The sequence below is a fragment of the Erpetoichthys calabaricus genome, chromosome 2, assembly GCF_900747795.2.
Source record: "Erpetoichthys calabaricus chromosome 2, fErpCal1.3, whole genome shotgun sequence".
NCBI classification, from domain to species: Eukaryota; Metazoa; Chordata; class Cladistia; order Polypteriformes; family Polypteridae; genus Erpetoichthys; species Erpetoichthys calabaricus.
The window spans coordinates 211,241,487-211,265,162 of record NC_041395.2 but is presented as its reverse complement, the minus strand read 5'-3'; the positions used below and the strand labels follow the sequence as shown (position 1 = coordinate 211,265,162).

General features: G+C 39.0%; 1 protein-coding gene and 1 pseudogene across 3 annotated transcripts in view; both read left to right on the top strand.

Moving 5' to 3' along the window:
* Positions 1 to 23,676, top strand: part of adamtsl4 (ADAMTS-like 4) — a 150,294-nt gene that overhangs the window by 48,566 nt on the left and 78,052 nt on the right. For all 3 annotated transcript variants that reach the window (XM_028795107.2, XM_028795105.2, XM_028795106.2), the window contains exon 6: positions 10,797 to 10,899. In XM_028795107.2, coding sequence (XP_028650940.2) covers positions 10,797 to 10,899 — 103 coding nt within the window. The remainder of the gene's footprint in view (positions 1 to 10,796; positions 10,900 to 23,676) is intronic.
* Positions 1,836 to 2,709, top strand: LOC127526717 (uncharacterized; annotated as a pseudogene).

The window sequence follows — 23,676 nt, the reverse complement described above, 5'->3', positions numbered from 1 at the left end:
TTTCAATTTGCCTTTCAGGAAGGCATGCAAGTTCAGGTTATACTTGCTCAAGTAATATTTTTTTAAAGTTCAGGTTTAAGGTAATTTTGTTAAGTTCAAACTATGTCATTAAATTTTTAAAAATTCCTTTGTGTTGATTCTACATTAATGTTATGATTCAATGTATATTTACTTCATGATTTATGTATTTATTTTATGATTACATGTTTTAATGTTAGATGCGATGTTAGTTAAACTTTTTATTTGATTCCCAGCCCTAATATATATATTTTATTTTTTCACCATCTGGAGCTTCTCTCCTACTATGCACTTTTAGAAAATGGTTAAATGACCTGTTAAAGGATTTTTTTCTTTTAATCTGAAGTTTCCAGATGACTCTCAAAAATAGTCTTCTTAAAAGTAATGTCTTAATTCAACATTATTCAAAGTGCCCAGCTCTGCTATTAATGTATACAGAAGCCATGTATGTAACATTATTTTATAGGACAAATGTACGTGTTTGCTCAGCGATTCATTGAAAATATATTTTTATATCTGAGTTACAAGATATGCTGCCCACAAAACATGGTGTGGCAGAAGTGCCGCATGAGCACCCAGAAGCACTCCGGGTGTCCCTGGTATTTCTTCCGCCAGCACGTTGGGTGTGGCAGAAGTGCTGACGTCCAGGGCTGCTTACTCGTCTGGGCGCCCCTGGCGATGGCCACGGGCCCCTATAGGGTTGAGCTTCCATGCTCAATTCCCATGGCCCCCACACAAACCAGGGCAGCTGCCCTCTTGTGGTCTGGGGGAGGCATAGTCCCTCTCCCTGTCCTTCTCGGTGTCCCAGCTGGGTACAGCCCCCAGCCTCCCACCGCACTATCTATCTATCTATCTATCTATCTATCTATCTATCTATCTATCTATCTATCTATCTATCTATCTATCTATCTATCTATCTATCTATCTATCTATCTATCTATCTATCTATCTATCTATCTGTCTATCTATCTATCTATCTGTCTATCTGTCTGTCTGTCTGTCTGTCTGTCTGTCTGTCTGTCTGTCTGTCTGTCTGTCTGTCTGTCTCATATACACACATTCCCTCAGTTACCCAGACCTATATCATACAGGTGAATAGATACATAAATGGACTAGCCATTGTTAGTGTGGAATATGAACATTTTCGCGTAAGGATGAAGTTGAGTCCAATTTAGGATTAATTTTGCCTTGCTATGTGGAATACTTGTGACAGTGCTCTAGAAAAAATGAATTCAGAAAACCAAAAAAATATTTTCAGAAAGTGTAGATGTTAACAATGGGGGTTTAGCAACAAAATGGGGTACATACAAATTTAACAAACCTGAATTTGGTGGTGGAACGAGGAAGTGCAGAGAGTGGTCACAGAGAAGAAGATGGCTTTTAAAAAGTGGCTTCCTTCCCATGCCGGTTGGGACTATCAGCAGTACAAGGCCCTCAAATCAGCAGCGAAGCAGGCAGTGGTGGTAGCATGGGCCACACACTATGACCACCTTTATGATGAATTGAATGCACCAGAAGGAGTCAACAAGATCTACCATAAGGCCAGCAGGCGCAACCACTCTATGCAAGATATCGGTCAAGTCAAGCACATTAAGGATGACAACCATCAGGTTCTGTGAGATCCATTCACCATCCTCCAACACTGCAGCGACTACTTTTCACGGATCTGAAATGAGGAATTTCCCCACCCACCAATCCAAAGTGCCAGTCTTGTCTCTGGACCCGTGCCACCAATCACTGAAGTGGAAGTTAAATCCGCCATCAAGAAGATGAAAAATGGGAAAGCAAGTGGCCCCGACGACATTCCCATGGAAACGTGGAAGCTCCTTGGCCACAGGGGTGTTCTGATCCTCACCACCCTCTTCAACCGTATCATCCAAGATGGAGAAACCCCAGCAGCTTGGATGACCAGCACGTCGGTGCCCATCTGGAAAGGCAAGGGTGATGTGGCTGAGTGCTCAAATTACCGACCAATCCACCTCCTATGCCATGCCATGAAAATCTTTGAGCAAGTCATTGACGCCCGGCTACGTGAGATTGTTACCATTACACCAAACCAATGCGGATATGTGAAAGGTTGCGGCACAACATGCTGCCCGGCTGCTGTTGGAAAGGCAAAGAGAGAAAAACAAGACGATCCACATGGTGTTACTCGACTTGGAGAAGGCATTCACTAGGGTACCTCACAACCTTATCTGGTATGCCCTATGATCACATGACATCCTTGAAGCCTATGTTGATTGGGTCAACCTACTATACTGCAATGTTAGCAGTGTCATCCGTTGTCCTGTGGGAGTCTCACCACCTTTCGCAATCAACACTACAGTCCACCAAGGATCTGCCCTCTCGCCACTCTTATGCATGGACGTGGTAACCTCTGATCTCCAAACACCCCACCCATGGTTGCTCCTCTATGCCGCCGACATATTCCTTGTAGATGAATACCGTGAAGATCTGGAGTGGCTAACACAGCAGTGGAAGACTTGCTTGGATGCCAATGGTATGCGGCTTAACATCAAGAAGACTGAGTACATGGAGTGTGGCCTGCAGACCAATGGCACCATCAACATTGGCGGCGAAGACCTGAGGAAGGTCACTGACTTCAAGTATCTTGGCTCAGTCATCAGCAGTGACGGCTACCTACTCCCTGATGTCCGTGCAAAGATCAATGCTGCATGGCTGAAATGGTGACAGTTCACCGGAGTCCTCTGCGACCACCGCATGCCAGACTGTCTTAAATCCAAGATGTACAAAACGGTGGTGCACCCAGTTGCCCTCTATGGCTCAGAGTGCTGGACAGCTACTTTAAACCACAAACGGGCCTTTAGTGTGAAGGAAACACGGATGCTGCGTGGTGCCTTGGTTTGACGAGATGGGACTATGTCATGAACACTGACGTCTGGAAACAGATGAGAGTTGCACCAATCATGGAAAATATTGCGTGAGGCAAGGCTACGATGGTATGGGCATGTTGCCCGCAGTGATGAGAACTCAATGACCAGAATGGCACTGTGCCTGAGCCCCCAAGGCAGACTCCCACGAGGGAGACCAAAGAAACATCGGATGGACCACATAAAGGAGAACATCTAAAATCTCTGGTGTTGCCCTGGAGGATGCAGTGGATCGCGCCAAATGGAGGAGACATTGCAGACAAGCAGACCCTGCAATCGCATGGGACTAACTCTAGGAAGAAGAAGTATTTAAGAACATTGTATGCCAATTTGTGCTGAGGAGTTTTTATCCTATAGTTTGTTACACTGTTTTCTCAAATTCTGCCATTTTTGCTGTAAACTACTATGCTAATATACTTCATTACTTTTGTCATTGTTTGATGGAGAATGGCTTTATGCAGAAGTCAAATATTCCTTTAGTTGCACTTCCTTAATGGCTTTAAATCTGTAATGAATCTGGTCATTCTTCTAATGACAGTGTAGATTTTGTACTTTTAACTGGTGTCTCTAAATTTGCCTAGTATAGGTGAACATTAATGTGTGAGTAAATGTGCATTTGACAGACTCATGTCTCATCCACAACTAATTTACATTTTGCTTCATACTGCCATGGGGCATAGTTGCTAATGCCTTGGATGATGGACTTCAGATCCTGAGGTTGTGAGTTCTGATTCTTCTACTTGACACTATGTGATCGTGAGCAAGTCATTTCATCTGCCTGTGCTCCAATTGGAACAACAAAAGAAATGTAACCAAATTTATCTCAAAAGTTGTAAGCCCCCTTGATAATAATAAAAATGTGCATCAGTCAGACTTGTACTGTATATAAGCATTGTTAAAGATGCCCTTACATTTTAAAATAGCAAAAATATTAACAGATGCAAGTTACACACAGTATTTAACGTAACTATCTATAAGAATTATAAATAAAGTGTTTTCTACCTTTTCCAAACTTGCCATTGCTTTTGCTTACACAAATCATCAACTTCTGCCCTTTCAGGAGCAGATTTAGAGATGCCCCATCTGCCTTTGCAATACATAATTCTGAAAGTTGGAATACTGCAAGAGCACATCTGACTATGTTAAACACATTCCTTATCTCTGTGTTGACAGTCTACAAAGAGTTGGTGGCCTGTTGTATAAACGTTCCCACTGTCAGCTATCAATTAAATTGGTGCTTTTCATCAAGGTCCAGAATTCCTAATTTGAAAGATAAGTGTTTTTTAAAATGCTAATTTATCAACTATTGCCTTCTTCAGAGTATGTTACAGATACATATATTTGGAGGCAGTGTTCACAAATTCAGCAATAGAAAGAGTTAGCTTGCTTTTTCCACATGACAGTTCAGTTATTGACTTTGTTCAGTTATTGGGTTAAAAAAAAAAAGTCTTCTGTAATCCAAACACCTGGCTGGCATCCATAAAAGAAATACTGTCACTGCTGCAGACTGGGTTGTTTGAACACAGCAACATCAGTATTATTAGATTAGCTGTTATAGTATGTTAATCTTGAAAATAAAACTTATATGGAAAAATTATTTTCATGTGCTCATTTGAATAAAGATAATTTTAGAATGAGATGAGATGAGAATTTTTAAGTTTTTAAGTTTTAATTTGACATTGGTGATTTTGCTGCGAAGCCCATCGCCAAACTTTGGCTTTCCCCTTGAAGATTTTACAGACAATGATATTTAGTAATATGATTTTGGTGAGCTTTTTACAACATAGGTATTTGAATACTGCAGCAGTCAGTTATTTAGGGTAGTGGTTTTCAAAGTCAGGGTTGCAACAGGAGGCTTGCTAGTTTTGAAGATGAGTCACCAGATACTGAGTTTCATAAAAAATGGACCAGCAAGTAATATTGTCATTTAGGCCAAATAACATTTCTATTTTAATAGATGATTCCATTAGGTAATATAGAGATCAGTATACTCTCTATGTGCATTCAGATATTTGCAGCTCTTACAAATTATAGATCAAAAACAAAGCAGAGTCCCTGTCAGAAATAAGAATTACCACTGCTACATATATAGTACAAAATGAATAGAGCAGGATCAAGCACAATGTAAAATCATATATCAAATAGGGAGATTTTATGAATATTGTAAAATAATATTTACTAGCTACAAAAGACAGCATTGAAATTATCCTTCTTGGTAACTAAAGTAATCCATGTGCAATAAATATTTTTTCTTGGTCAACTCTCTAAATAAATGTATTTCAGCAGTATTTACACATGATATGAAAATGAAATTTATTGAAGCTGTTAATGTTATATTAAGTTGTCCCCAATAAAAGTATTCTTTTGTGGTAATATATATGTAATCTCCAATGTAGCAATAGCTTGATACCCTTTGCCCAAAAAAGCAATGGGACCTCTTTGTTTTAGGGGATGTTGAAACTAATTGCCCCTTAGATACATGACTTAATACCAATCACAAGTTTTTAATAAGTTGACAAAAAAATATGCAAACTTTGTTCAATATTAGGTGAGTTGACAGGCGTTTCCTTGCCACAGCAGTTAATAGGCATACCAAGTGTTTCACATGCTAAATGATCCCTACATTCAGAAGAAAGCAAGGCCTTTTTACATAGATGTGATCTCCTGTGCTCTGTGAAAAGTTGCATTTAGTGTTATCTCTTTTAGGTGGTGTATTCTTTATTTTTTATGGTCTTTCAGTAGCTCAGTATAGTTTGGTCATTAAGTAGGCAGGTTAAACTATTAATGCCCACTCCATAAAATTAAAACGTAAAGAAACAGCCATCAAAAACAGATGAAATGATTCTCTGTTAAATGCAAAGTAATGATGCAATAATTTATTAAAGAAATTAAGAAGACAGCTGTGCATTAAGACTTTAGATAAGTGCTTTACTGCACTCGAGCCCAGTGTTCACTTCTAGGTTTTATGATTACAGTATGTGCAGTTTGCTTGTTCTGTGTGCATTTGCATTATTTGCATCATTACCCTTGATGAGTAATGCTGTGTCCTAGTGAAACTGTGTGTGTAACTTAGCATTCTATCAACAACTGGTTGATTACTTATTCCTGTCAGTGCTGAGATTTTGTAACTTTGTACAAACCTTAGCAGGATATGCAGCAGGATTAAGTGAAGAGAAACAAAGACAGTTGTGCTACATTTTCTGTTGTTACGGAGCTGCCTTTGTCCAGAAATGGTTTCATAAGCTGTATGACCTTAGTTTTGGAAAGTCTTTCTACCGTGGGACAACTTGGATCTTTTCCTGAATAAGGACTAGCATTGTACTTGTAATACAATAGTAACAATACTCAAAATGGTAACTCAAGAAGGCACTTGGAATTGAACCGGCAACCTCTTGATTATGAGTCAGCAGTTCTTACCACTGCACCACCCAGTCGGTTGAGTCAGTGTTGTACCCTAACCCGATTTTCTTCAGTTATATTCTTGAATAAAAGCGCACTTGTTTTGTAAACATGTCTAATGGACATACTAAACAGTACTGACTGATTTGAAGTGGATCACAGGAAACAAGGCAATAGAGGCGCCTCTTATGTTCAGATCTTGGATTTTGCAGCATTACATCTACAGAGTGTGCAGTAGACCAAAGTTAGTGAACTGATTGTCTGAATGGTGCAATTTAAGCTGCCTGTCAGATGGTAACTCGGTTGAGTCAGTGTTGTACCCTAACCCGATTTTCTTCAGTTATATTCTTGAATAAAAGCACACTTGTTTTGTTATATGTGTACCATTTGTGAAAGTGTTTATTTAATATTTGGACTTCAGCCTTGACACATTATACACTTCATGTCAAAATTTTGTCATTAGTACTAAAACATGAAAAAAGTTTCTGTTTTAGGTATGTGTTCAACATTTCCTGCCTCGCCTTTCCTGTTATCCTCCATTTACATAGATTGTTGTAGACATAGAAAACACGTGAAATGCATGTGTTCCAAATAACAATATAATATTTACCCTATACAATTCTAGGCACCTCACACACAGATAAAGAGCCTTGAGCTGGGAGAACTTTTTGCCCGAGCTGGGCTGCGGCAGTGGGGGGGGATGGGATAGCAGGCTGCTTGCTGTTTGTGCTGATTGACACATTTACAAAACAAAAGATGCTAATGGAGAGGTGCAAAGGAATTTAAGGTGGCCCGGGATTACGAGTTTTTTTGTAGGGATTCTAGTGTTAAAAATGTCGTAGGTGAGGGCTCTCTTTTTCCATTCAAATTGGACTGTTTGTAGAGTTAACTGTTGCTGTTTCTATCTTCCAAGTAATGTGGCTGTAGTAAGAAGAGTAGCTGCAGAGTCAGCTTTTCTTTGTAACTTTGAGCTTTTTTCTAATTCTTGGACTGTGGCCACTTTTCAAGGTGAGGCTGACAGTTTTTTTTGTAAACATGTCTAATGGACATACTAAACAGTACTGACTGATTTGAAGTGGATCACAGGAAACAAGGCAATAGAGGCGCCTCTTATGTTCAGATCTTGGATTTTGCAGCATTACATCTACAGAGTGTGCAGTAGACCAAAGTTAGTGAACTGATTGTCTGAATGGTGCAATTTAAGCTGCCTGTCAGATTGCTAAGGCAGAAAATCAAATGAAAAGTAGACAGCTCCCTGGCAAGCTTTCTAATGGTTACATAATAGGGCTTTATAGGCAGCTGTGAAACAAAAATGTTGTGTTGTTAAAGGCCTCAGATGGGATCTGCTTATGCTGCTTTTCCTGTTGGTAACGATGAGGCTGCTGCTATGCAATTGCAATTCTTAGTCTCACTCACAAAATGTGTACTGCCTATAAGAACATCTGTTCATGGCTGGATGAGCTTGTTGGACACTCTTCAGCACTCTAGATGTACTCTTTTGTTACATATGCTTGTTGCATGTACGAAAGCCTTCTCAGTTGACAACAGACATCGGACAAGTCACAGCTGTGTTTTTTGGCTTAATCAAGTCAGTTGCCTAAAACAGGAAGAGTTCACATAGCAACAGGTAATACATCTCCTATCTCTCTCTGACATTGTTATACATCTCACTTTAAAGTGCTTGAAAGCTGATTCCGTAATGTGATCAGCATTTGATGAGTACAGTATGGTACACCTGTAGGCTGACATTGTCTAATGTGAGGACTCTGTCACTGCTATATTATGGACAGAAAGATAGAAAGGCATCTCACAGGATATTTTAAACATATTTTTTAAGAGTTAATATTGCTGAAAATCTTGTACCATGCTCTGCTTACATTGGGTCATTGTGTGAGGATAAATATTTGCTTTGCATTGGATGTAAACAGAAGTAACTTAAACCATGCTTTTTAGAAAACCTGAAGGAGCCTGATTTAACACAAAATCAATGAAGTGTAAGTAGTAAAGCATGGAAAGATAACCATGGAGGTAGGTCTCTCAATTACTAGGTTTTCCTGTCCAACCCTGTCATGGGAAAGAACTTTACCTTAAAAGTGCTGGGCAGCAGACATCGCCTGTTTGAATCAGATATTTACATAATTGGATAATTTCTCTTTCATACTGTTTCTCACCACTAAACAACTTTCAGAAAGCAATTTACTTACTGAATTAATTGGTCTGGAGTTTTTATCACATTCCTTCTGGGAAAAGGATTGACCTCCCATGCCACATACATCACTTCATCAAAGCAATATTATCATTCCATCTTTTGCTTTGTTGTATGAGTGCTGTAGAACACATTTGTACACACTCAGATAGAGTTCTTTGCAGTGAAATTAAAAAGGAAACTGTCACTGTTGACAGATGTGTTTATACTGCTCGAAAAAAATGAAAGAATCACGTTTTAATCAGAGTATAGCATCAAGTCAATGAAACTTCAGGGATATTGACCTGGTCAGTTAAGTAGCAGAGGGAGTTGTTAATCAGTTTCAGCTGCTTTGGTGTTAATGAAATTAACAATAGGTGCACTAGAGGGGCAACAATGAGACGAGCCCAAAAACAGGAATGGTTTAACAGGTGGAGGCCACTGACATTTTTCCCGTCTCATCTTTTCTGACTGTTTTTTCACTAGTTTTGCATTTGGCTACAGTCAATGTCACTACTGGTACCATGAGGCAATACCTGAACTCTACAGAGGTTGCACAGGTAGTCCAACTTCTCCAGGATGGCACATCAATATGTGCCATTGCCAGAAGGTTTACTGTGCCTCCCGGCACCATCTCAAGGGCATGGAAGAGATTCCAGGAGACAGGCAGTTACCCTAGGAGAGCTGGACAGGGATGTAGAAGGTCCTTAACCCATCAGCAGGACCAGTATCTGCACCTTTGGGCAAGGAGGAACAGGATGAGCACTGCCAGAACCTTACAAAATGACCTCCAGCAGGCTACTGGTGTGAATGTCTCTGACCAAACAATCAGAAACAGACTTCATGAGGGTGGCCTGAGGGCCCGACGTCCTCTAGTGGGCCCGACGTCCTCTAGTGGGCCGTGTGCTCACTGCCCGGCACTGTGGAGCTCGATTGGCATTTGCCATAGAATACTAGAATTGGCAGGTCCACCACTGGTGCCCTGTGCTTTTCACAGATGAGAGAAGGTTCACCCTGAGCACATCTGACAGATGTGAAAGGGTCCGGAGAAGCCATGGAGAATGTTATGCTGCCTGTAACATTGTTCAGCATGACCAGTTTGGTGGTGGGTCAGTGATGGTCTGGGAAGGCATATCCATGGAGGGACGCACAGACCTCTACAGGCTAGACAATGGCACCTTGACTGCCATTAGGTTTCGGGATGAAATCCTTGGACCCATTGTCAGACCCTATGCTGGTGCAGTGGGTCCTGGGTTCCTCCTGGTGCACAACAATGCCCGACCTCATATGGTGAGAGTATGCAGGCAGTTCCTGGAGGATGAAGGAATTGATACCACTGACTGGCCCCCACGCTCACCTGACCTAAATCCAATAGAACACCTCTGGGACATTATGTTTCGGTCCATCCGACGCCACCAGGTTGCACCTCAGACTGTCCAGGACCTCAGTGATGCCCTGGTCCATATCTGGGAGATCCCCCAGGACACCATCCGTCATCTCATTAGAAACACGCCCTGACATTGTCAGGCATGCATGTAAGCATGTGGGGGGCATACAAACTACTGAGCACGATTTTGAGTTGCTCCAATGAAATTTCGGCAAAATAGACTAGCCTACCACATCATTTTTTGATTTTGATATTTAGGGGGACTTTGAATTCGGCCCTCTATAGGTTGATAATTTTCATTTCCATCAAATGATGTGGCATCCTTTCGTTCCTAACACATTACCCAGTCCAGATCAGTACAGATATCCAGCAGGATTTTTTTCCCCATTGAGATATGATGTGTTTTCAAAGTGTTCCTTTAATTTTTTTGGCAAGTATATGTGTGTATGTACAATAGTAGCAAAAATATATGGTGTACAATGTTTTGCTTGTATATAACTTTACAGATACATTTCACAGTGTTTATACTTTTCTTGGTATGTTTTGTATTCTATTGTCACTCTCCAGAGGAGATATGCAAGTAAGGATTTCATTGTACTGTGTACATATGATAATAAACTTGAACTTGAACTTACAACATTGAGTCAAATTTCTAGCATGACAGAGTTTTCAGTTTAAACCCAGTCCTATTGTCAATTACAGTACAAGTTTCATTTCACTTTCTTTAGTTCCTCACTGAAACTGATAGTCTTCTAAAAGAAAATCAGCTAACAAATACACTGTAATCTACATGTGAACAGTAGTGAGTGGCTAGTCTGCTAACCACCATGTGAGCTGCTCTATAGTACTGTTTTCTGCATTGTTTTGAATAAAGCCTTCAGTCATCTAATGTGTCTTTTCTCTCTGATTTAAAAAGCCATGTCCTGGTGGACCTGTGGATCCTAGAAAAGCACAGTGTTCAGCTTACAATGAACAGGAGTACATAGGCCGCAAGTATGATTGGGAGCCATTCACTGAGGGTAAGTAACATCCCTGAAATGCATTGTTTTTCTGTCTTTAATCTGTCTTCATCTGTGTAAAATATATTCAAAATGTATTTCTAAGCAGTATTTGCTCTTCATGTAAATTAATAAAATTATAAAGGGCTTGCAATGAGCAATGGTTTGGGAAATAGTGTGGCTAGGATGCTTATTATACTTATTAGAAGCATAATAATAATTATTCAGAATAGATATTTTTTAGAGTTTCTATGGATGAAATTTCTTTAGCATTCCATACCATAAACCTGTCCTATGATTGTGATCGCGCCTGCTTATGTTCATTTCTGTAGACACAGGCAGTTAGGCACAAGCTCCCTGAAATTCTAAGAACCATATTAGGGTAAATTGTAAATAAACTGATAAATAGCTGGTTTGATTAATGTAATAAACATGTAGACGAGAGATGTTCACCTCAAGGATACGTAAGAACAGTTAGTGTTGAGATAAATAGTTAGGTAGATAGAACCTTTATTAAATACTTAGGGAAATTTTAGTGTTACATTAGCAGACAAAAGGGAACACATCTACATATAACAAAAATTATCTATATCTATAAAGATATTTAATACTAAGTATTTACAAAATGGAAATAGTTGGTTCTAATGTAAATCCTTCAGAAATGCCCCATAACAGAATCTAACTGGAACTGCACGGTAGTCTTGTCAGCTACAATTTCACAATAATAGTATTATATTGCAACAAGGAGACTGGGGTTAATGTCCCAGGTGCTTCCTGCTTGGAGTTTGTATGTTCTGTCTGTCTGTGTATTTTTCCTCCGGGTGCTCTGGTTTACTCCCACAGCCCAACGACATGCAGGTTATGTGGTTTGGCAATGCTAAATTGGCCCAGATGTCTATGTCTTGTGTGTGTTGACCATGTGATAGATTGGCACTAGGGATTGTTCTGCCTTGTGCCTGCTGTTTTCTAGGATAGGTTCCAGCTTCCCTATAATACTGTCCTCCCTGAACAAGTGGGTTAAGAAAATGTATAGATGGATAGTATTATACAGTATGTCAGTCATTGGCACAGTATATTGTACAGAGAGTCATTGTCTATTAAGAAGTGTAGTAGACAGGTTCAGTAACATCCAGCACAAAGAGGGGGGACAATACTACCTTGACTGTGGGGTGACTCTTTATATAGCTTGAAGGTAATATGGCAGGAATGACCTCATTTAGTGCTCCTTGGAACAGCACAGTTGTCTCGGTTTGTTACTGAACCTACTCCTTTGTTTAGCCCAAATTGCATACAGTGGGTGAGAGTCATTGTTAAAAATAAGCTCTATATAAATGTAAAGAATTATTATTATTAATTATTATTAAGATAGATAGATAGATACTTTATTAATCCCAAGGGGGAAATTCACATACTCCAGCAGCAGCATACTGATAAAGAACAATATTAAATTAAAGAGTGATAACAATGCAGGTATACAGACAGACAATAACTTTGTATAATTTTAACGTTTACCCCCCCCGGTAAACTAGTAAGTAAAAATAGTAAGCAGCCTCCTGAGTAACAGGTCTTCTACTACAGAACCGAGTCTTTTTAGTAATTTTGTTTTGTCTATTGGCATAACCTATTCTAATCTTATTTCATGCACCACATTTGCACATGAAGATACCACTGGCCATAGCAGACTGATAAAAAACATGTTAAGAATAAGAATTATAAACCAAATTACCTCAGTCTCCTCAGGAAATAACAGGAGAGTCAGGTAACTCTGACTTTTCTTATATTTCAGATTCCACTTAGACATTCATTCAGATCCACCCTGAGGTACTTAAATGTCCTCACTACATCTTCGCCATCAGTGGAAAGCTGGTGTGGATACCAATATGCAATGCATTACTCTAGGGAGAGGAGAGGAATTTCAGCAGTGGGCGTTGTGACCACGGTGTGGCTATGTTTTCCACCTTTTAAAAATGTGGTCATAGGTGGTTACTGTTTGGGTTTTATTATTAGACTCCAGGCCAAAGACACATACATGGGTGGGTACACATCAAGCTGTAATGGTGTATCTTAATTCCAGTTTCCATTGGTTTTCTTATATGTCAAACAAGCGGCACAAGTGAAATTTGCTGAAGCCTGGTCTCTTTTTATAGATAAGAAGGCAGTTCAGATTAATTCTTATAGTTAAATGTGTATTGCAATCAGTGTTACAGTAATATATCTAATCTAATATTAGGGTTAAGCATTGGAATGTGAGAGACAGTATGAGGAGAGTACTGGGATAGCCAGATATCTTAGATGGACAGATCCCAGGGATCCTTCAGGTTTGTTGTTTTAATGTCATCTTTTGCAACCCAGGCAAGATTGTGGCATGGGCTGCATGCTAAGAAAATAAGGTTTCAATCTTGCTACCAAAAAAAAATCCAGTGTCACATCCTTCATTCCATTGATTGTTAAAACAAAAAAAATATTTTTGCAATGGCAATAAAAGGATGTAAAACATCAATTGACTGAATTTTCTGTCACCTTCTTTGGCCAACTAGGGCTAATCCTGTTCCAACCAGGTAGGTGCTGTCACACTGTATAAGGAAATAAATTACGCTGCATAAAGTTGGGATAACCCAGATTTAAGTGGTAGTGTGAAAAGTGCTTTGTGATGTGTTAGCTGCAAAGAAATTTACTGGGTTGAATAGTCTTGAAACATGTATAAACTTTAGATTTTCCTATATGCTTGGAGTTAGTCTTACACAATTTCCACTTTTGCACTTTGTGGTACTACTTATGTGTGAAGTCTTTTCAGGCTAATGATGTGACATTTTTTAAGTAGGGAAACTAAACTCCGAGCAGTCAGATAGTTGGTTTCCTTTAGCCCTTGGCCTCAGTACTGTGTTATTTCTTTCTTTTCTTTTGTATGCTAGCTTCCCATACTTCTTTTTTTCACTTTCTTTTTGCCTCATCAGTTGAGCAGGAGCCGAAGTCAATCCTTTAAAACAACAGTGACTCCATTAGAGAAGCATTAGAGAGAGTGATATCATTTGCCTTTAGTTTCCAGAACTGTCAGAAATGAGACAGGAGGCTTACTCCGTCTGCCTGGCCAGCTTCCTTAACCTCTAAAGTGCTGGCTTCTCTCTCTAAATTGTGTTTATTTTAATGTTTTCATTCATTGTTTGAAGCAGTGGCTTATCAGTAATACAGTATAGTAATTGAGTACAGAAGATGTATTTCTTCTGCTGCTTCACATGTTTCATTCAGGGGTACCCTGTAAGTATAAAATGTAGTTGATATGAAAAGCTGGTATTGTAAAGGTATTTACAAAGCTGAAAATGTCTAGGCAATACGCACTTCTTGAAAATGTAAGAAAATGATAAAGATGGAAAGGAGATTTTTAATCTGGTAGTATGACAGGGGATGCACAAACCAGCGTATTTCTTCGTGCCGGTCCCAAGCTTGGATAAATGGGGAGGGTTACGTTAGGAAGAGCAACCGGTGTAAAATTTTGCCAAATCAATATACGGACAAGGATGATCTGCTGTGGCAACCCCTAACAGGAACAGCCGAAAGAAGAAGACGTATGACAAATATACAGACAACAGGATGCCCTTAGGGCCTTGAAAAATAATCTTAACTATATAAGAAGAAGTACACATAAGTGAAGTGTCATGTGAGTGTGGTAAAACAGGGACTACATGTGGCTGCCTGTCTGGAATCAGTATTTTCATGAAGATTGACAAAAACCTGGGATGGTCTTTGTATTTGTTGACCAGAGGCCCCTTTTTGACAAGAAAGGTGTAAATCTAATAAGATGTAAAAGTCTTATTCAGGAGGCCAAAAAATGTACAGTCCTGTACCTGACATGTTGAATGGGATCCCTTAAACAGACAGACACATTCTTGAAATATCTGCGTGTGGTTGAACTTGGGTTTGGGTTCTGCTGATTTATATCTTATTTAATTTGTTTGCAGGTGTGTAATAGCATACAAAGAGTTACAAGTAATCTTGCAGGAACTTCAGATCTGCTGCAAACTCGGTAAACATGGATTTTCAGTCTTCTAGAAGCGGAAAGGCTTTGGCAAAAAAAAAGTTAACTAGTGTAACGTTTCAATTAGACTGGTGTTTAATGAAAGAATTAGGTCATCAGCATTTATGGAAAGAAGAGTGGAAGATCAAATATTCTGCAACATGCTTGTTTATTAGGATACAATTACAGCTCCAGCCTTGTCTGTTTAGTTACAAAATACCTCTGAAATGATGAATTTCTGTTTTTGACTTTTGTATTCATTGCAAATATATATTAATGCAGAAGTAAATACCCTAATGCAGAGTTAGGAGTGGCTTGTTTATTTTGTGATGCAGTACTGAGATGTAGTCCTGATTGGGTTATCCCAAGAGAAATACCAGGGCAAACTTTAAGCTATGAACTTGGGCATGCATTAATTCAATTCACATGACAGACCTCCTGAGAATAATAATTGTACTTGGATTTGGCTAGAAGGACACAAAAGCTGGGTTGTTGAGGACAATGAATGCGTCATTAAAAGCAAAGATACCATTTTGCTAGGAATGGGAAATTTCTGTTTGGCAGTAGCCTCTCACATAGAGAACTAAAGTACTGTATATAGTGTGAATCTAATGCACTATTTATTTGGAAAAATGTGCTCCATAATCTCATATGAGTAACTGCACCACACTAATACTGAGCCTAAATTCATATTACAAAAAGAAACACAACCCCATTGTTTTTGTTGATCTCAATGGAGCAACTACAGGGCTTTATTTGTCCTTTTTGTTTATTTATATTATGCTTTCCTTGTGAAATTATTTGTGAGTGTGTGTGTGTGTGTGTTTGTTTGTATGTGTGCATCTGTCTATCTACTATAAAAAAATATTTTTATGATGATCCCAATTGTCACAGAAGAAGTTGCTATGAAATTCATTTTAGTAGATAATTGAAGTAAAGCAGGTAGAGTTGTTGCCTCACAGTTTCAGAGCCAGGTGTTCAATTCCTGACCCGGCTTCCTCCTTGTGAAGTTTGCATGTTTGTGTGTTTCATTTTTTTTCTCTTGGTGCTCCAGTTTTCTGCCTACAACCCAAAATAATGAATATTAACTTACTACACAGCCCTAAAGTGGATGTGAACATGTATGTGGACACTGAAGTACAAAAGACCAGTTTTGAGAATTAATGAATAAATGATTTCTGATGTGATATTATAGAGCATTAAGTTTAGTCAGGTGAGATGGGCTCATATGTAGAAAGAGGTTCTATTGAGCACCCTAACCTCTTCAAAATGTATTTTGACAGCTATAGGGGTGTGCTTTTATGAGCTGAGAGGCGGAATGACTGATAGCAAAGTATATTTATAGAGTGCTTGTGCTGATATCTGCTCCTTAATATACTTCTGATAACTATATCACAGTGGAAAGTAGATGCTCATAGTCAGGGAAGAGAGCAAAGTGGGTAATTAAATGTTGTCCAACAGCAGCATTTACAGAAAGTGTAATGCCAAGGGCTATCAGAAAGGTAATCTTGTAAACCACTGGTGCTGTTTTTCATTGGATAAATATTAACTTTGTCAAGAAAGAAATTAAGTATATTTTTATGAAGGCTTCTCTGCAGCCTTCCTTTTACCTAGGTAGATAATCAATTACAAAATATAAAGCATGAAATTTAATGTAATAGCCATATGATTGTATTTTTGGATAAATTCATATCTTTTTATTAACCAATTCATACAGCAAATATAGATTTTTATGATAGTAGTTTGCAGTAGGGAATCCATTCCCAGGAATGAAACTGCTGTAATTCCCGGGAAAACGGTAACAGCCAAGCTCGCATATATAGCTTGTAAAAATGTAAAAATCGATCAAGAAATAACAGAGTTGTAGTTGTAAATAATTAAGGTGGCACCATTGTTGCAGCTTGCACTTCATCAGACAACAGCTTTGAACAGCAACTTGAAATTGCAATGCGTCAGTCTGTTGCATCCGCACAATCTTTGCCAAGAAATTTGCCATCACAGAATGATGACAAGAAACTGGATGCATCAGTAAAAGCTGAAATGGCGGTGTTTCAGAGCAACGGCAAGCGCGGGCGTTGTTTAGAACAAGTGTATCAGTATCTGATGACTGTGCCACCTACTTCAGTGGAGGCAGAGCGTGCTTTCTCAGTGGCAGTACGTTGCAGTAGTTTTATTAAAAATAAGTGTCGGTTGTTCTAAAACTGTTCACATGTGAGATGTCCGTGCATTGTGTCATCCCCGGGATTCCCGGGAATGAAATATGGGATTCCCGAATTCCCGGGAATGGATAAACCCGTTCGGGAATGGATTCCCAAGTTTGCAGCAAAAGCTCATTTTGCCATGTTGTTTCTATGTCCTTGTGCACATTGTTTTGTACTGTCTGTATGTTCATTGTTATTCATATGTTAGGTACAGTATAACCAGGGCAAAAGTGGTAGCAAAACATCCATATTCTCAGAAAGATGTGAATTTAGAGATGAGACATGTCTCTCAAATTCTGCACTTATTCTTTAGCCTAAGGTTCAGCAGTACAAAAGATAGCATTTAGAATTAAGAAAAAAAAAACTTTTCTAAAGCTTTATAGATTCCAGTCCATCTTTTTCATAAATCTTTTATTTTACTTGGAATCAAAACATCTAAACATGCTTTGTTTGAACTGAAGTTTTCCTTTCTGTGTCTTACTGTAAAAACTATTCACAGAATTTCAAACATCCAAAATACTTCTGACAAAGTTCTGACTTATTCCAAAAGCAATGACCACATCACCTCTCAGACTGCTTGAATACACTATAGAGTACAGAATTCCTTTAACATATTGCTATTGAATACAACGTTGTACTTTACAAACCCAGCAGAATGTGTGTCTTCACTGCTTGCCTTGCATGAACCTGTAAGTCACCTTTAACTACACGCTGGCTTTCTTGCTATTGTATAGTCATACTATGCAACCCCCTGTATTTGTCTGTCTATAAGGACACTAGGTCATCTCATTGAAAGCAACTTGAAAATTTCTTACTTTTCATTTAGTCTTATTCTTGCAGCATTAATGCAAAAGCTTGTATTAATGTTGATCTGTATGTGCCTTGGTTGGTTGTGTTTTACTGAATCCCTAATTGGCTCAAAGATTTTAGTGATTCTTTCAATTTTTTACATTTTTGCCATTTTTGGTTTCTATCATTGCTTCCTGCTTTGGCTACCTTAATTTGCTAGTGTTTAGCCTAATTGTTTATGACAATCTGCCTATCTTCTTTTGACTAATCTTTTTGATTATGAACTTGATATTAAATGCTTCTTTCTTCTAATCATGCCATTTCTGTTTTTGTGTTGGCTAATACAGCTCTGCACATCAGCCAAGTTGTATACATCTAGCTGTACTTAACAGGGTGGTATGCTGCTCTTCATTCCTGTGGCCTAGTGTTTCCTACAGGGAAGCTGAGGAGTTGAACCCTACACTCCCACTTCTGTGTATGCATCTGGTCAGCAAGTGACTGACAGTGGCATTGTTATTTCTGTTTTCTAAGGCTCATATTATTGTTTTTTCCCCTAACTTTGATGTTTGGTTATCCCTTAGAACTTCAATTTACCTCCCTATATACAGTACTGTATCCTGATGGCTGTACTGCAATTTTATCTGTTCCTGTTGAGCCATCTCCAAATTCTGGATAGGACTCTTTGACATTGCAGAGATAACAAGTCCAAAATAATTTGGAGAAAGTCTAAAGAGTACTCATGGTTGTGCAGGGTCAGACTAAAGTAAAGATTATACATTGCTTATTTCCTAAAGAACATACACAAATTATTTGCCAGAGGAAATAATTTCATATAATGTATAATATATAATGAATTTTAAGGCAATTTCCAAAACGTCTTATTTAAATCACTAAAAAGGTTATACTAGTTTATAATAGCATGCTGCATAGAGTACAAGTCAACGGAGGCTATGCTGAAACTTTATAACACACTAGTAAGGCCTCATCTGGAGTACTGTATACAGTGTTGGTCTCCAGGCTACAAAAAAGACATAGAAGTTCCAAAAAAATCCATAGAAAAGCGACTAGGCTGATTCCAGGACTGCAGGGGATGTCTTACGAGGAAAAATTGAAGTGTTCAAAATTATGAAAGGAACTACTACAGTGGAGCGAGACTGTTTACTTTAAAATGAGTTCAATAAGAACACTGGCACAGACGGAAACTTGTTAATGGTAAATTTTGCATGACCGTTAGAAAGTTGTTTTTTTTTCACATAGAAAGATATAGACACATGGAATAAGTTACCAAGTAGTGTGGTAGACAGTAGAACATTAGGACTTTATTTTATTTTAGAGGAATTAAGTGGCTAGGACTGGCAAAATTTGTTGGGATAAATGGCCTTTTCTTATCTAAATCTTTGTGATATTCTAATTAATAACTAAAGCCATAAGCTCAATCTAATAGAGGCTGGAATTAAGTGTTTCTCTATCACATTGCAGACACTTATTTAGGAAAATAGAAAGTCTAACCAAATGATCTTACAAATGTCTTGCAGTCTTTGGTCACTTCAATAAGAAATAATTGTGTGACCAGTGATTGCAAGTAGCCATTGAGTGAGACTACAGTCAATCTTTATCTGGTTCATATACCTACGGCAACCAGATTATTACAGCAAATGAGCCACAGATCTATTTCATCTTGTGCTGTGAATAGGGACACACATGCTGTAGAACGTTCCTTAACCAGTGTTTTGTTAATTTTCATTTCATTGTTTTTTATTCCCCTCAGGCAAAGCTAAAATGATTTTGTACTGGTGTAACACACTAAACACCAGTATATGCTCTGCTCCTTGTTAACAAACATAAGAACTTACTCTTAAATTAATTCTGAACACGTATGTACTGTGACTTGGGAGATCATTTTTTTGAATTTCCATCAGGTCATAAGGTTTTCATTAAGTCTAAGCCCAACGTTCTAGCCCCATTATGCATGACAGATGGATAGACATTTGCATTCTATATATAGAAATTTCATTAGGTACAAGATGATTATCATTCTGGGCTAAAGTTTTTTGGTTAACTTATCAAATTAGCCTTGTTGTACAAAAGAAGTTTTAAATACTTCTGTGGGGAAGGAGAGACCTTCTCAATAATTAGAAGATATCCAACAGGTAAATAGAACTATTACAGACTAATGCATGCTGCTAATACACTGATGAACAGTTTAATGTATATATTTAGAAACAGGTCATCTGAAGAAATGAAAGATAAGATGGTATATCATAGCCACTTATACATGAGTTGTATGCTGGTGAAACACCACCATATTTCAAAGTTGTTTGTTTATGTTGCAACCCACAAGTCAATCAAAAACAATAAATGGTATTTGTACATACCCAAAGGTGTCTTCCTTCAAATCATAAGTTTCTATGTTGTCTGCTCTGTTTCATTAGTAAATTATGCGATTTGCACATCTACAGTATATGCTAAGGGGAGCAGCATATCTAAACTGAGTGAACCTGTTTTTCCAAAGATCTCAACTACTTCAAGCCATATACAGTAAAACACTCATTACTGTTAGATAGCTGTGGTTCAGACAATTCCAATGATGTATAGTTGTCTATGATTGGTCATTCATATTACATGTCACAGCTGTGTGTAAAAGGCAGGAAATATATATATAGGCGGCACGGTGGCGCAGTGGGTAGCGCTGCTGCCTCGCAGTTGGGAGACCTGGGGACCTGTGTTCGCTTCCCGGGTCCTCCCTGCGTGGAGTTTGCATGTTCTCCCCGTGTCTGCGTGGGTTTCCTCCGGGCGCTCCGGTTTCCTCCCACAGTCCAAAGACATGCAGGTTAGGTGGATTGGCGATTCTAAATTGGCCCTGGTGTGTGGTGGGTGTGTTTGTGTGTGTCCTGCGGTGGGTTGGCACCCTGCCCAGGATTGTTTCCTGCCTTGTGCCCTGTGTTGGCTGGGTTGGCTCCAGCAGACCCCCGTGACCCTGTGTTCGGATTCAGCGGGTTGGAAAATATATATATATATATATATATATATATAATATGCAGCAGCTCATCTTTATGCAAAAAAATGAAAACCACTACAACTGCAATACTTGTTTTGAGAGAATGTTTAGTGGCTTATTGCTTCTGAAATGGGGGACACCCCGCACTAAACAGTATAATTTTTCAGTGCTATTGGATATGACATCTAAACTTGGTGCAATGATAGCTGACAGACTGGGCACAAAAGAACAATGATTTCAGGGTTGTGCATCTTAACAAATCTTTACAGTAAAAAGACAAATTCGTAAAAATTGTTTTGCATTTTATGTAGTTAATATTGGTTTGAATCAAATGTTTTTAGTCATATAAAACGTATTTTAAAGAATTGGAGTGCTAAACTCACTACTCTTCAGCCATTTGCAGCTTCTTTATTACATAAGCAGAATATTAGCCATTTATTTTTGGATATTGTGGGGCATGGCCCGGACACAGACAGGCAGACACCAATAGTTCACCCAACACACGTTTATTTACAAAGTCCATATTTACAAAGTGCACACATAACTCCAGTACTTCCGCAAAGTGCAGTCCCTTCCAATGCCTCTCTCTCAGGTCCGCCTCCACTCCTCTCCTCCCGAGCTCTGTCTCTCTTGCTCCCGACTCCAGGCATCAAATGAAGGGAGGCGGCCCCTTTTATATCCACCCGGATGTGCTCCAGGTGCCTCCCAATGAGTGACTGCCGGCACTCCCCTGTGTGGCGGAAGTGCCGGCTGTGCACTCGGAAGCACTCCAGGGGTCCCTGGTCTTCTTCCCCCCAGCACTTCCGGGTGTGGAGGAAGTGCTGAGGGCCAGGGCTCTCTAGGCATCTGGCCGCCCCCTGGCGATGACCACGGGCCCCTACAGGGTTGAGCTTCCAAGCTCTGTTCCTGTGGTCCCCAAAGCCACCAGGGCGGCTGCCCTCCTGTGGTCTGGAGGAGGCGTAGTCCTTCTTCCTGTCCTTCCGGGTGTCCCGGCTGGATACCACCCCCAGCCACTTGCCACAATATGTAATTTTAGCGTAATAATGCTAATGACCCTTTAGGGCACAATGGTTTAAAATTGTTAGTGAATGAAATACATTTTTTGGAAATTGCCTTTAAATATGTTTTCAAAATTCAAGAACATTGTGTAAAAATTTAATAAATGAAACCAACATTACATGATTCTTGTTTTTTGAGCTCTTCTCCTACGGGTTAATCAAAAGGTAATGCAGCAAGACAGTAACCAGACGGCTAGCTTAGGTGCAGCAAAGGCTTTTTTAAATTCTATATTTCAGGCAAAGCATCTTTTAACTAATTGTCTTGAGTTAAAAGAAATTCCTCCTTAAATAAAATGTAAATATATTTTACTAGTAGAACAACTTTACTATAACCATTTCAGAATGAACAATTTCTTATTCAAGTTGATTTATTATGGATCAGTAAAGTAATTAATGAAGCAGCCTTAATATGCACATTTTTTCATATTAATTAATCGATTACATGTAAAATCTTGTATTAAGATTGAAGTTGGTGCCTTAGATATTAAAACATTTAATATCTACATTATAAAATAATATATATTTTATAAATAATTATAAAATAATCATCCATCCATCCCGCTATATCCTAACACAGGGTCACTGGGGTCTGCTGGAGCCAATCCCAGCCAACACAGGGAGCAAGGCAGGAAACAAACCCTGGGCAGGGCGCCAGCCCACCGCAGGGCACACACAAACACATCAAGCACACACTAGGGACAATTTAGGATTGCCAATACACCTAACCTGCATGTCTTTGGACTGTGGGAGGAAACCCACGCAGACACGGGGAGAACATGCAAACTCAACGCAGGGAGTATCCGGAAAGTGAACCCATGTCTCCTAACTGCGAGACAGCAGCGCTACCACTGTGCCACTGTGTCACCCATAAAATAATCAGTGAAATGAAAAAATAAATTTTGTCTGTGTGCCCATTTTTCTGGAAAACCATTCTTAGAAAAAGAAATTAGGATGTGTGATATTACATACTATTATGCTAGTGCTAGAAGTGTGGAAGGTTAATATGGTAGCATAGTAGTTAGTACTGCTGCCTGATGTATACATTATCCTGTTCATTGTCCATGTGGAGTTTACATGTTATACTTTGTTTGCATGGCTTTTCCTTCAGGTACTCTGGATTTCCTTCTACATCACAAAAGATGTGCATGTTAGGTTCAGTGGTGATTACAAATTGTCCCTGTGGGTGTGTGCATGTGTGGACTATGCTATGGACAGTCTCTATGCCCATGGCTAGTTCCTTTCTTGCACCCAGTTCAGCAGGAATAGGCTGCAATCCTTGTGATCCCAAATTTCATTAAGTGGGCCAGAGAATGTAATGTGAGGTAAATGAATGGGGACACTGGCTAGAGTGTGCTGCCTGTCTTTTATTACAGCTCATAAAAATTCAACCCACTGTTTTAAAGGTGAATCACAGTTAATCGTACTACTTTCTAATTTGATTTTTGCACTAGACTATCTGTATGTGGAAAACTATATCTCATTAAATAACATGCTACAATATTTTTTATTTGTCTACTAGCAATCGAGTTTTTCACTCCATAAATATGGACATGACATTGTCACTGGACCTCCAAGAATCAAGTGAACTTTGTATCATAAGATGTGCTTTGGGTAGCCTTCAGTGTTAAGAGTTTAGTGCTCAATATGTTAATTTTCTGCTGATCCAATAACTATAATAATATGATTTCTTTCATAATGCAGAGAAGGTGTGTGGAATGCGTTAATTAATTTTCATTTAAA